The 15123-nt window shown below is 36.0% G+C and overlaps 1 protein-coding gene across 8 annotated transcripts in view; it reads left to right on the forward strand.

Moving 5' to 3' along the window:
• The window catches only part of CAMK2D (calcium/calmodulin dependent protein kinase II delta), a gene marked incomplete at its 3' end in the record, with an annotated part of 285398 nt that overhangs the window by 134782 nt on the left and 135493 nt on the right, over window positions 1-15123 (forward strand). For all 8 annotated transcript variants that reach the window (XM_079920207.1, XM_079920208.1, XM_079920210.1 and 5 more), the window contains exon 4: window positions 5480-5534. In XM_079920207.1, coding sequence (XP_079776333.1) covers window positions 5480-5534 — 55 coding nt within the window. The remainder of the gene's footprint in view (window positions 1-5479; window positions 5535-15123) is intronic.

Raw genomic sequence — 15123 nt, forward strand, 5'->3', positions numbered from 1 at the left:
TTAGCTTTATATAAGTATTAGAAGATGGAATAGCAGAAAGATATGGTAAGAAGAGAAAAATGAAGAAAGTTGGAATCACTTATTCAAATATATAAAATAAATGATATTGATGCAGAATTGAAAGAGGAAAACTTTTTTAAATAAAGGAAACTTGAAATGATTACTAACTTTTCCAAGAAGTGAAAATGTGCAAAAAGGTAATCTCAAATGATTTTTCAAAGAAAACAAAGACTATTTCTAGATATTACTTGGTTTAGTAATAAGTCTGTCATTTCCTGTCACATATATAATTTTATTAAAAACGAGCAGGAAAAAAAAATGAGCAGGAAAGGCTATTAAAAGAACTATCCATTTACTTGTCTATTTCATTAAACATCTCTGAAATTCTATATTTAGTCATTTATGACTTTCATGCAAAAGAATTGATTGTTCTCTCATGTTCTTTTGGTGTCATGTGATCAGTGTCAAACTATATGGTGGCCATATAGTTTGCAGTTATTAGTCATTTCTCCTCACTTTTACCATCTTCCCAGGTTGTAATTCTCCCACGTAATAGATATTTTGACCAGCCAGAAGCTCCTTTGAATAATATGAGCTTGTAAATAGATCTGGACTGTTAGAAGACATTGTGATTTCTTCTAGTCAGCCCTGTTACTAACCTGATACTGTAGATATTGAAGCTAATCTAAACTGGATTTAGGATTAGCTTCAGGAAATGAGGTGATAATTTGAGAATAAGGATGGAGATCATGGTCAGCTGAGTTGATATGCTTTGACTTTCATGATTGATCTTGTGTTCCAGTGGCTTTTTTTGTGTATTTTAAAAATAGTTTTAAAATGGGTGGCATTTCCCACTGAATTTTCATGTAATAATTATGTTTGCTTTTTTCAGAAAGTTCTTAACTTTAATAACTTTTTCATATTAGCAATGAATTGCTTTTAAATATAATTTAATGTTAATATTAAGTTTACAAAGATTTTCCTGTCACTTCAGAAAAAATATTTGAAATTTTATTGAAACAATTTTTTGATTTCTGGTACTAAAGTTATTTTCATTTTTCAGTAGTGGATAGTGGCTTATTTGGTATTTATTAATGGGTCATATCGCTCAGTATATTGTCAAAATATGTATCTCTTATGCAACTTCAGAAATTTCTGTGTTCAAATATCTAAAATTAGAACAAACTGTAGTTTCTGTGTCTGATCAGTTTGCCTTAGACAGCTAAGTCAAATTTCCAAACTTTTTATGCCCAAATTTTAAAAGTTTCTTGTTAAGACAAGTTAAGAAAATCAAAATATAAATGCTATAATACTACCGACTTTGACAATAACAACAAAAGAAATATCTATATATCTTTATCTGCTTATCTTAATACTTAATTTAAAATAAAATAAACTATATATGCATGGCTTCATATTTCAAAGAAATAGAGTGCAGATATTTTTCAAATACACACAACCTAAATTATTATTATTTTTTTTTTTTTGCGGTACGCGGGCCTCTCACTGTTGTGGCCTCTCCTGTTGCGGAGCACAGGCTCCGGACGCGCAGGCTCAGCGGCCATGGCTCACGGGCCCAGCCGCTCCGCAGCATGTGGGATCCCTCCCGGACCGGGGCAGGAACCTGTGTCCCCTGCATCGGCAGGCGGACTCCCAACCACTGTGCCACCAGGGAAGCCCCTAAATTAGTATTTTTATACTGGGGAGATTTTTTAAATGGTGTTGCTTTATTAAATGTATTACTCATGTTATAAGAAATAGAGGTTAAGGAAAACAGAGCATCTATACAGGTTTACCTTCAGTTTTCTAGAAATGTTAGTTTTATTTTGAGTTTGGTTTTCAGTGCTTCTTTGTTTACTATCTGAAAAGTTTTCTCTCCAGAAATGACCAGGTTTGTCACAAAAGAGCCAGGAGTAATGGTTGAGGTGAAATTTCTCTCTAGAGTGTTGCCATTTGATTGTTATAATGTCTGAAACTAGTATATATATATATTTTAAGTTAACAAAGGAACTCAACTTTGGCATCCCTCTTTTGTGAAGGCTTGACACATTGCATGGCCTAACTTGGCTAATGCTTGCTCTAGCTGTGAAATATAATTAACTGCTGATGAGAATATAAAAAGTATCTGACTTAAATGCTGCCATATTTGCATCCCAGTATGTGAATCAAACCCAACTACCTCAATCCTTGCAACATAGCCAACTAAAAATGCAAAATCTACCTCATTTCTAACCAGGAGTATTGCTTAGAGCTGAGAACCAGTGATTAGAGGATGCAATACAATCTGTTCTGTATGAATTACTGTTAGTATTATGATAACACTGGCAGCATTGCCCTACTATGTTTAGTTTTAGGGATTTATACTAACTCTGTCATTCAAGAGAGAGAGGAAAAGGATTAGGCCTTGGGTCAGCTAAACTTTGGAAATATTTTAGCCTCAGAAGCACCTTTTTCCCCATTATAAATCGCATACTTAATGTCTTAGAATTTAAATGTTTATCCTAGATAACTGTTACACTGTTTAGGTTTTTGAAAATGTGTACGTATTTATCCCAAGTAAAGATGATGCTAGTTTTTTTCCACTGTATCATAACAAAATTTATTCAGAATTAATCTTACCTGGTCAAATGGCTGGTTAGAAATAGTGGAGATTATTTTAGAATGGTGTGTTGCAAAAGGATTGAACTTGGTCAGGCGGTTTTTATCTTTAACCATTATCATGTACTTGCTGACAAAATGCTGTTGTGAAACTGGTTTTGACCCCAAACAATGTATGTGTTTGATTATCAGGCTTGAGCAACTCTTGACTTGTTCAAAAAATAACTTACTTCCAAATGATGATTAATTCCAAGTATTAATAAGGTAGTGGTAGTCAGACTAAGAAAACTTTATTTCAGATATAACCAGAAATTAGTACTGCTTCTCCACTTGTACCTGAAATATCCACCTCTGTTTAGCTCTATAACTCTGATCTGAAAACCTGAGATCTCATCTCCAATTGAAGATTTTACCTTGAGACAATGTGAGAAAAAAGTGGTCACTTCCTCCAGCTCACGTTGTGATTTTTGCTTTTCATTTTAACTTTGATAGCATGGAAATCCACCTTATTTTCACAGAGTAACTGTCTGAGTTCTTCAAGTAGCCATACCATTATCTGAACTCATTTAAACACAGGTTGTGTTACAGCTGCTCAATGAGATATTTGTGAGTCTGTGTCATATAAGAAAGCCAGTGAGTTATCACCCATGATCTGGCTTTCCTTACTGTGCTGAATGACTGAGCAGAAGACTCATCATTGAGCTAAACTTTTGATTTTCTTTGGTGGCATAAGTTTAAGCAAAGGTAGCAGGCAAGTTAAACTCATGACTGCAGTGTAAGCACACAGCAGTCTCCCTCTCATCTTTAGTGTCACTCTGAATTTATGGATGAAGCATGTGATCTCTGATACTGGCAAATTGAAGAATACCCTTCACACAATTAAAGTTACAGGAGAATTATTTGCATAGCAATCCTTTTGTTTCAGACATATATAAGTATACTGAGCTTTGATGAAAATGTTTGTCTAAAAAGTGGGGAGAATGCCTAGCACCTGGTATAGTAAATGCTCAAAACCAATTTTATGAAAGACTGTCTACTATTTGCCAAGTCTCTGTGAGGGATGCAAAGACTTAGGAAATATGGTTCCTGTTTGATAGTGTTGATGAGAAAGAAACTCTGTGTCCTGAAGAAAGGACAGGTATTAGAGTTTGTTAATAAGAGAAAAATAGGCTGCATCCATAATTCAAAGGTGACACTATGAGAAACAAATAAGATAAGGAAAGGGATGCTGCAGCGTTTACATTCCGTGTGCTCTAGAGACAAATAGAGGAGCTCAGACTGAGCTGCAGTGGCCACACTCCCAGATGCCTGCATCATGGGCCCCCTTCTCATGTTCATGGTAACAGAAAACTTACATTTTACAAATGATAATCCATAATTATAGGTGAAGCAAAAGCCTCTCTTTCTCTACTTAGGAGAAATTTCTGGAGAGGAATTCAGAAAAGATTTTAATAGTGAGCCAAGGATGACATCTGAAGGGGATGGAATTGGATTGTAAAGAATGGACATTCTATTATGTCTGTGACCTTGGGAATGTCATGGGTACTACAAACTCCCTTTGTGGATTATAGTAGCTTGTGTGACCATCTAAGTGTTCTTTTGAATCCACATTTTCCATATTGATGGTCATCACTGCATGGGGTAAGTACTAAGGACTGGTCGTAGTAGAAATCATGATCCTTTTTTGGTGACTTTTCAAAAGCATTTGTGTCCTATGAGTTTGTTGCTTTTCTTGGCCTCCGTTGCTCCCAGTGAAGGCCAAGGCCCCGTAAGTGATTGGATACTTAGGAAGTTTACCATCTAAGGGAGTCAGGGGGCTTAGGCAAAAATAAATAGCAGGAAAAAAAAGTAAGTGAGTTTTACACGTGTGGTTATTTTGCAGTAAACAGTGAGTGCTTTAAATTCAGAAGAGAGAAACTTTGGTTTGGGCTAGTTATCACTGAACGTTTAGCTCACTGGAAAATCTAAAGTAGTGTTCATATGCTTAATACTAAATCTATTAAAGTAGATTATTTTATTAAAAGTTCTAGATTATTTTATTAAAAGTTCTAGTTTATTAAAAGTGGGCTTCCCAGGTGGCGCAGTGGTTGAGAGTCCGCCTGCCGATGCAGGGGACACGGGTTCGTGCCCCGGTCCGGGAAGATCCCACATGCCGCGGAGCGGCTGGGCCCGTGAGCCATGGCCGCTGAGCCTGCGCGTCCGGAGCCTGTGCTCCGTAACGGGAGAGGCCACAGCAGTGAGGGGCCCGCGTACCGCAAAAAAAAAAAAAAGTTCTAGCTGTACGTTTTTGGCTGATGATTTGGTAAATAGATTTTGGTGACTTTCTCTTAGAGATAGCATAATAAAAACTGTTTCGGCTGGCTGGAGAGTGCTATATAGAAGTTTCCCAGATAAAAGGGAGAGGAAGAGGCATGGAGTCCATTTACTAGACTCTTAAGACCTGGACTAGGATATTAGCAAAGGGAATGACAAGGAAGAGACTGTCAGTGGAAGAATTGCTGGAGCCTGGTAACTTTGGACATATGGAGATAACGCAATTATTGACTTTTATTTAGTTTTCACGTGGCAATACGCGAATTATTTTACTTGTATTGTTTTATTTAATATTCTCAACCGTTTTATAAAATATAAGAACTGTTATCATTACAAGTTAATTAATTTGCTTAAGATCACACAGTTAATAATTATCAGAACCAGAACTTAAACCTTGGGTCTGTCTGAACCGAAGCCTTGCCATAAAGGATGCTGACTCATCAGAAACTAAAATAGTGTTGCTAACATTTTAATTTAGGAGACAGACGCCTATTAAAAGTCTTGGCTCAATGTTGATTGTTAGCATACATATAACACAGACTTTCTTCTCTTTTTCCTTTTGTTTTAGTGCGACTTCACGACAGCATATCGGAAGAGGGCTTCCATTACTTGGTGTTTGATTTGTAAGTACAACATACTTTGTGTTTGTTTATTTTTGCTGTCTATTTGAAGATCTTGAATTAAGGATGATTTTTCTCCAAGTTACAGTCCAAATGAATGACCCTGTAATATTTTTAAATGTTCTTCAAATTACATTCAACTCTAATTCTTTTGAAATGAGGCGAATGCTCAGCAGTGTTTATTTAAAATTTAAGTTAATCTTCATAAGGGAAACAGTTATGAGTCTGTTTCCTTTGGGATTGTTCATTGTGATATCATAAGTAGTTCTCAGTTTTACCTTGGGGTACAAAGATGGCTGATTATACATAAGCATAATTTTCCATTGAATTTTTTTGAAGTGTTTGTAACCTATTATCTTATATAAAAAGAAGGCTCAAGGACCCTTGAGGTTGGTTAATTCAGGGGTTCAACAACATCACCAAACTCCCATCTTTTACCCCAGCTCACTGGCTTTGTTCTCACACTGGCATGGTTCAAATTATTACATGGAGACATGGTAATTTATAGTGGAAGACATTGTCTCTCTCTCTCTTCTTTTTAAGAGTGAAAAATTCACCTAGTAAGCCTCCCATTTTTCATCTCATTGGCCAGGGCTAGGTCACATGCCTACCCCTCGCCAATCACTGGCAGGGAGAATGGAGTCATCAAGATTGACTTAGACTAATCAGGATTTATAAACCAAGCTTCTATCAATAAGAATGAAGGGAAAACAGTGCTCTTGGGGAGCAGTCCACAGCATCCCCTCTGGCTGGATGGGGTATAGTGAGACAGGCCATACACGTTGCTGCTAGGGGTTAAATAAGAACACACTTTCTGAAAATCAAATTGATACTCCATATCAAAAATGTCCATTTCATTTAACTTAGTAATTTTCCTTCTCAGAACAAGTACAGAGAAAGTATTACCCTAAATTCAGATAAAGTTTATACTGCAAGCTGTTTATTGCATTGTCCTTTATAGTGGGAAAAAAAAGAAAACCAGCTTATAAATCCAATAATGGAATCAGTTGCATAAATACAGTACATTCATATGATGGACTTCTCTGTAGTATTTAATGTGATATTTGGGGAATAGATAAGAAAAAAATTATTATTTCATGTAAAATGTGTCTAATGACAGGTTAGTACTAAGTTTGGTTAATTCAGCCCTCCAATGATGTCATTAAGAAACCAAGTTCATTCCATCTTTCTCTGTGTTCTTTGTAGTATGTGGGTTTGTCCTCACCCTCAGGTTCCCCTTAATGTTCTCAAGTTTGCTGCCTCATTTTCAGGTATCACAGTGACTTCCAAAGGCAGAAGAAAAGGAAAGATTAATCCCATTGCATATATTTTTATGTATAGGGAAAACCTTTCCCAGCAGTCCCTCAGAAGATAGCTGATAATGAATTATTGTCTAGAATTGCTTCTCATGCACATGTCTGAACCAAGTAGGAGTAAAGGGGATAGAATTACAGCAATTGGCTTTGACCAATCATATATTCAATCTGTAGCAGGAAGGGAAGTCTTGCCTGTTGGATAGGCAACCAAACATGTCTGCCATATTGGTGTTCCACATACTTGCTAGAGAATAGACACTAAATCTCTGGATACGCACAGTCCTACTGCACAAGGTTCTTTCCACAGTCACATTCCATTCATGGCTTGTTCATGTGGCTGTAGGTTGGCAACACTCCAAGTTGCACTAGTTCTTCTTTTCAAGTCTTTCTCAAAGCTCATATTTTCACTTTTACCGTTGTTTTTTCTTGATGTTCCAGCATTCCTTCTTTTATTATTTCCTTTCTTTAAGAATTTCCTGTAGCTATTCGTTTAGAGTATAGATGTGCTAGCAACAGATTCTGTTTTCCTTTTCTGAGACTGTCTTTATTTCCTCTTCATTTGAGAAGGATATTTTTGCTAGATATAAAACTCTAGGTTAACGGTAATTTTCTTTCAATGTTGGGCCAATTCCTTCTGGATTCTTTTGTTTTTCATAAGAAATCTTCTATCATTCTAGTTGCTTATCCCCTAAAGATAAGGTATTATTTCTCTCTGGCTGCTTTAAAAAATGTACCTTTGTCTATAGTTTTTAGAAGTTTGACTATGGTGTGTGTCTTGCCTTGAATTTCTTAGAGTTTATCTTATTTGATATTCACTTAATCTCTTGAGTATATAGATTTATGCCAAACTTAGGAGATTTTTAGATGTTGTTTCTTTGATTGCTTTTTCAGCCTCACTTTCTCTTCTCCTTCTGGAACCCTGATGACATGAATGCTAGATCTTTTGTTATAGTCGCATAAGTCCCTGAGACTCTGTTCAATTTTTTTTTTTCCCCCCTGGTACGCGGGCCTCTCACTGTTGTGGCCTCTCCCGTTGCGGAGCACAGGCTCCAGATGCGCAGGCCCAGCGGCCATGGCTCATGGGCCCAGCCGCTCCGCGGCATGTGGGATCTTCCCGGACCGGGGCACGAACCCATGTCCCCTGCATCGGCAGGCGGACTCTCAACCACTGCACCACCAGGGAAGCCCCTCTGTTCAATTTTTAAAAAATTTATTTTATTTCTTTTGTTCAGATTGGGTAATTTATATTCTCTTTTCAAGTTCACTTATCCTTTCCTCAGTTGTTTTCCATTCTGCTGTTGAGCTCATCAATTGAGTTTTTAAAATTTTATTAGCTACTGTGTTTTTATCAGTTCTACCATTGACTTTTGGTTGTTTGGTGTATCCTCTATTCCTTTGTTGAGACTTCCTACTTTTTTTTCATTTAAGTGTGTTCATAATTGTTCACTGAAGCATTTTCATTATGGCTGACTAAAAAACCTGTCAGGTAATTCCAACAGCACTGTCATCTTGGTATCTGTTCATTGTTTTTTCTCATACATATTGAGATTATCCTGATTCTTGGTATGATGAGTGATTTTGTATTATATCCTGGACATTTTGGGTATTATGAGACTCTGAATTTAATTTAAATCATCTTTTTAACAGTCCTCCTCTGATACCACAATGACAGAGGTGAGGAGGTACCATCTTATTACTGACAGGTGGGGGTAGAAGCCCAGGTTTCCTACTCAACCCCAATTGACGCCCCTGGGAAGTACCTCTTTACTGCTGTGCAGGGCTGAGAGCACAGGGTTTTGGTTTTTTTTCTTTATTTAGTGAGAGAAATGCCTCCACCCCATTTTTTTAGACATGTGATTTCTTGATAGGTCTAATTTGTCAGATCTCCTTTACAGTATAATCAAGGGTATGGCATTATACATTGGGATATGTCCTTCATGCTGTGATGAGTACTAGAATTAAAAAAAACACTTTTGCTAATGCTCATTACCTAAAACCACCATTCAGAACTGGGTTTATTTTTTAATTTAATTTATTTATTTTTAAAATGTATTCATTTTATTTATTTTTATTGAAGCATAGTTGATTTGCAATATTATATTAGTTTTAGGTATACAGATTGTGATTCAGTATTTTTATAGATTATACTCCATTAAAAGTTATTACAAGATAATGGCTGTAATTCCCTGTGCTATACAATATATCCTGTTGCTTATCACGTAGTAGTTTGTATCTCTTAATTCCTAACCCCTAATTTGCCCCTCCCCCTTCCCTCTCCACTTTGACTAATTGGGTTTAATCACAGCTCAGTCAGAGAGAAAAAATTTTTTCTCTACCTTCTTATGTTCAATGCATGAAGGCATGTGAGTTAAACTAAGAAAAGATAGTGATTAACAGGAGAAAAGGCACAACATTTTTATTAATATTTATGTGCACATGAGCTCACAGCAAAGAAGTGAAATTGGAAGAAGCAATTAGACTCAGGGTGTCAACTCCTTGTCTTAGATGGTAAGAATTGCTTAGATGGAAGCAGACACCTTCCTCAAAGGGAAATTTATGTCCTGCTTTTAGGCAGATTAAGGGCATGGAGTGGAGAATTCTTCCTGTATTTGCTGATTCTCACTTGCCTTTAGCTCAATATAATCCTTATGCCAAAGTGGCATATTTTGGCAGGGCATATCCTGATCCCCTTCAGCTCCAAAAAGCAATTCAGTGTTAGGCCAAATATAAAAGAAAGAGGCATCCTTCTTCCCATGCCATGCCGCTTTTCCACAGTCGTCAAGTTATTTATATCCATGTTTTAAATATTATAGATTTTTAAAGGTAAGATTTCCTTACTAAATGCAGGGAATGATAAGAATCACATTGTTTATAATAACGTTTATTTTTAAAGTGCACCATTTTTTAAAAAATTCAGCACTTAGTGATTGGTGCAGAACATATAAAGAAAGCATTTCATTTGAAAACAAAATAAGATTTTTAATTACAGTGGATCATATCTGAAGCAATGATATGTTTGTGCTATTAATGTCTCTGAAACCAAAATGTAGAGTTTACGTTTGAACCATAGTAACATGAGAAATCTGCTGTTATTTTGAAATCTGTTGCAATTATTCTTCAATGTTTAAAGTTTAAGAGGAGAGTTATCAGTAATTCTCATCAAAATGCTTTTCCAGTAAATGAGATTAATAAACTAGTTAAACACAATCCAGTAAAGCACCCAGCTTTAGACACAGTTGGAAACAATGGCTAAAAGTGTAGGTTTTCAATGACTAAAAAGAGATTATAACAAATATAAATAAATAATTCCTCTAAATTATTTAATTGTGGTGGTGGTATTCTAGGAAGAAGAAAAGTAAGTAGCTTTAGAAAAATGCACATTTTAAACATAGTTAATTTAAGAAAAGTATGATCTTATAGATATCAATGAAATATTCATGGAAAAATTGAAAGTCACTTTGCCAATCAGTTCCAAGATAAAATAACTACTTGAATTCCTGAAGAAGGAATGTTCTCTGTGTTTGTCCTTTTGATGCTGGGATTGGCAATGTGGTACTTGTGCATACTTCCTGTGGAATGTGAGCTATTCAGAATCTAATGGGAAGTTCTATTTTTATAGGTGTGTTGAGTCGTCTTCTAATGGAATTCTTTCCTTTTCTAAAAAGTAAAACAGAAGGGGCCATGAGTTCTATGAAAAAAAAAAGGTTTCCTTTTGTTACTTTTAATTTATATTTTTTATTCAGGTATCTATCCACTGTTTCCAGCTACAAAGCCTTAATAGTCAATTTTGCAAATAGACTCAGGAATCAGTGGGAAAGGCCTGCATGAAAGCAAAGATATCTTCACAGCAAATATTGAACTGCCTGATTTTTTAGAATCATTTTTGTCAAGGTCTGTGCCTAGAAGGTTTTTAAACACATCTCAGCAACTCGGAGAGGCAAGAGATGTGGATTTATCTGAAATCTAACAGAAGATAAGACAGTGAAGTAATGGAGCTAGAATTACAGTCCTCAAGGGAGAAGCCTAAAGGCAGAGCCATTGGCCTTAGGAAATAAAGCAGATCCAGTCCATTTCTAGGACTGATGGGAAAAAAGGCCTTGACAAGGGCAGTCACTTGAATATGGCATGTATATTTCAGGATCTATATGTCAGAGAAGATCTGTATTATGCGCTTGTTGGGTGAATGTACACAATGACGTATAGATATATCACACTTTAAGTAAATGTGTAAGAGAATAACACTTGGGTTGAACTTTGGTAATCTCAATAGGGAACTAAAATAGACTAGATTAAGCCTCAATGGAAAGCATGCTGACCCAGAATGAAAAGATTTAAGTTTCAATCTCAAAGCTACCCAGGGCTAAACATTTAACAATATCTTTTCTCTAAGCCTTATTTTTCTCAAAGAGAATGAGGCCATGGGTCCAGATGAGAAATTTGTTAGACATCTCTCAAGTTCTTTTCTATTCTATGAAGCCAGGATGTTATTCGCATCAATTTGAGATTTCTGATAGAATTAATGGGACTCCTGGTACCATTTTTAAATACTAGAAAGTTTCTCACGACTCTAAAGTATTGGAGAAAATGCTATCATTACGTCTTTAAAAAGAACATATTTTTTTTCTCTAGCAAAGTCATACCTTGGTATGTGAAGTATTTCTTTTTTTCTTCTGTTTTAAAGTGTTTGTGTTTTTGTCTCCAAATAAATTCCATTCATCAAATATGTGATAGGCGCCTACTGAAAGCAAGACATTTTGCCTAATGTTTTAAGGGGGAAAAAAAGCAATGTTTCTGAGCATTTTAAAATAAATGTCCCATTTGGGTAAATTCAGAAAGCAGTACTCTGAGAGAATCTGCTGTGCTTCCTCCTTCTGCCCCATTTTATCATATTTCTACCAGCCAGAAGGCCTGCTCAAGTTGCATGTTTTGTGGTTATTGTTAGGAAAACATGTTTAGTTTTCGTTTATACAAGTTTGAAATTATAATACTAAAAATACTTTTTCAAAATACACTCCTTGGACTGGGGAGCTGATAGTTTTATTGGTAATATTAGGGTTAAAGGATAAGTCAGACACCATCCTTTTTCAAAGATTTTATAGTTTAGATAGGGGCTTAGATGCCTTCAAAATATCTGTGGTGTAGACCTAGTGTGGTAAAAGCTGTAAGAGTTACACAGGGGATTGGGAAAGTGAGGCAACCTTCCATTCAGTCAGGGATATCAGGAAACAGTGGGAAGAACTGAAGCTGAGGCAGGCATAATTATGTCCTTGGGGATATTTCTTCGTTCAGCGAATAAACACTTGGTATGTACTCACTCTGTACCAGGCGCTGCAGATAAGCAGATTGAAGGGAAGGTGAATGACCCTTTTTTTCCCTTCAAAATAACATAATGAAATGTTATGTTATGGCATTTTTTCACCTACTAGAATATTTGGTTATATAACCAGCAGGTCAGCAGCATTTACATAACACAAATATAACAAGTTTCACAGTGTCTGTGAAAACATCTGGTATGTGCGCCTAGTAACTTGGTCATCTTTATGGTAATTTAGTAAAATTCTTCTATTATGCTGACGATACTCTCCTGTATTTCACAAGGTATGTATATTCCAGTGATTATTAATTCTTTTGGGAGGTGGAGGCCTAGTATGATTTTTTTCTGAATACCTTTTGCTTATTATCTACAGCAAATTTTATCTGTCTTAAAACCTACGAAGTGTAATATTTCCTTTAATTTATATCACCAAACATTGTAGTTAACAAACAGTAGTAGCAAAAATAATTTTACACTCAGATCAGAATGTGAACGCACAGTATTGAAGACTATTTACTGTTGCAAAATAGTACTTGAGCACAAGTCTCTAGGTTAAACTCCTGTCAAGGGAAAGAAAAATAAATCAAGTGCTGTGATATTTTGCTATGTACACGGATTGGAGCAAAGAGAGATTAGATTGGAGGTGGTGAACTCAGTTAGAAGGTGGCTGCACTAACATCCAGGTAGATGATAGTCCCTGAAGTACATAAGGTGTTGGTAGGAATAAAGTAAAAAGGTACAGTCGGCCCTCCATATCCTCAGGTTCCACACGCACGAATCCAACCAACCATAGATCAAAAATATTTGAGAAAAGAAAAATTCCAAAGTTCCAAAAAGCAAAACTTGAATTTACTGAAGCTGGCAACTATTGACCTAGCATTTGCATTGTATTAGGTGTTACAGGTAATCAAGAGATGGTTTAAAGTATAAGGGAGGATATGCGTATAAGATCATACTGTCCCATTTTATATAAGGAACTTGAGCATCCTTGGATTTTAATAGCTGCTGGGGATCCCCACGGATGCTGAGGGATGACTGTATAATCTGTCTGAAAATAATTTTTAGAACAAAGTTGTCTGCGGAATTTTGCTGTTAGTTGGCAATTTACATGCAAGAAACAGTTAATCTATTTAAAATGGAGGATATTTTAAATAACAAAGAAGCCCTGGATGCTGTAAAGATACTGCATTTCTTATTTGTTTTTAAAATCAATTGCGTTTGAATCAAAACATCGTGGCTGTTGTTAAAATGAAATTTAATGTCCATTACAGTGGGAAGCTATAAATCTAGAACTGTAGAAGTTCACAGTTGGGAAAATACAGGTTTCACAAGGTTATACTAAATAATTTCAGTGTTCTATTTGTTAGAGAATTAATTAAAAAATGGTAATGAATCTGTTACAAGCATATACTGCTTTATTGAATTTTGCTTTATTGTGTTTCACAGAGAGTGCATTTTTTACAAATTGAAGATTTATGGTAACCCTCCATCCAGCAAGTTTATCAGTCCCATTTTTTCCTGACAACATTTGCTCACTCTATATGTCTGTGTCACATTTTGGTAATTCTCAAAATATTTCAAAACCCTCGACCAGCAAAAAAAGATTATGTCTTGCTGAAAGCTCAGTTGATGGTTAGCATTTTTTTTAGCGAAGTATTTTTTTAATTAAGGTATGTCCTTTTTTTTTTAAGACATATTGCTATTGGACACTTAATAGACTACAGGATAGTGTAAACATAACTTCTACATGCACTGGGAAACAAAAAATTCATGTGACTTACTTTGTTGTGATATTCATTTTATATTGGTGGTCTGGAACCGAGCCTGCTGTATCTTGGAGGTATGCCTGTGTATTTTTTAAGAAAAAGCATTTTAAATGACTATGACATCCTGTACTTTTAATAGAAAGGGATAGAGATACTCATATCCTTTTGATTCTTTTCTGAGTAGAAGGCAAAATTAACATTCAACTTTTCTCATGTATTACGGTGCTGCTCCAAGGTGGCAAAGTCAACCCTTTCACCCACACATCATAGTTCTTTTTTTTTTTTGCGGTATGCGGGCCTCTCACTGTCGTGGCCTCTCCCGTTGCGGAGCACAGGCTCCGGACGCGCAGGCTCAGCGGCCATGGCTCACGGGCCCAGCTGCTCCGCAGCATGTAGGATCTTCCCGGACCGGGGCACGAACCCATGTCCCCTGCATCGGCAGGTGGACTCTCAACCACTGCGCCACCAGGGAAGCCCCATCATAGGTCTTTTATGTTAACAAACACTTTCAGTTTGTGTAGGGTAAGATATAACCTCATCTCATGAGTACTCTTTAGCTGACAACCTACAGGAGGAAGGAGACTCTTCAAGATGAATACCATCTGATGGCTTCTTTAGAATTATTGTCAGGTATAATTGTCTTAAATTCCAGAGGCCCAATTTCTGTTTCATTTGTTCACTTTAGTAATTTTCATTCTTTAATATAAATCTGGATTTCTTGATATTATATCAATTCCCATATTTGTCTTTATGAAGTAAGGAGAAAATGTTATGTAATTTAGGACTTTGGAAACTTTTAAACAATTTTTTTAAACTTGTACACTTCTAATAAACTTTATTTTTTTAGAGCAGTTTTGGGTTCAAAGCAAAATTGAGCAGAAATTTCTGAGAATTCCCAAATACCCCCATCCCCACACATGCACAGCCTCAGCGCTGTTGACTTCCTACACCACAGTGACCTATTTGTTTCAGTTGATGAATCTACATTGACCCATCATTGTTACCCGAAGTCCATAGTTGACATTAGGGTTTACTCTTGGTATTGTACATTGACTGGGTTTTTACAATAATAACATGTATAATGACATGTATAATGTCATTATAATAACAATATAATAATAACATGAATAATGACATGTATCCACCATTGTAGTTTAATACAGAATAATTTCATTGTTTTAAAAGTCCTCTGTGCT

The sequence above is a fragment of the Stenella coeruleoalba genome (assembly GCF_951394435.1).
Source record: "Stenella coeruleoalba genome assembly, chromosome: 4".
Classification (NCBI taxonomy): domain Eukaryota; kingdom Metazoa; phylum Chordata; class Mammalia; order Artiodactyla; family Delphinidae; genus Stenella; species Stenella coeruleoalba.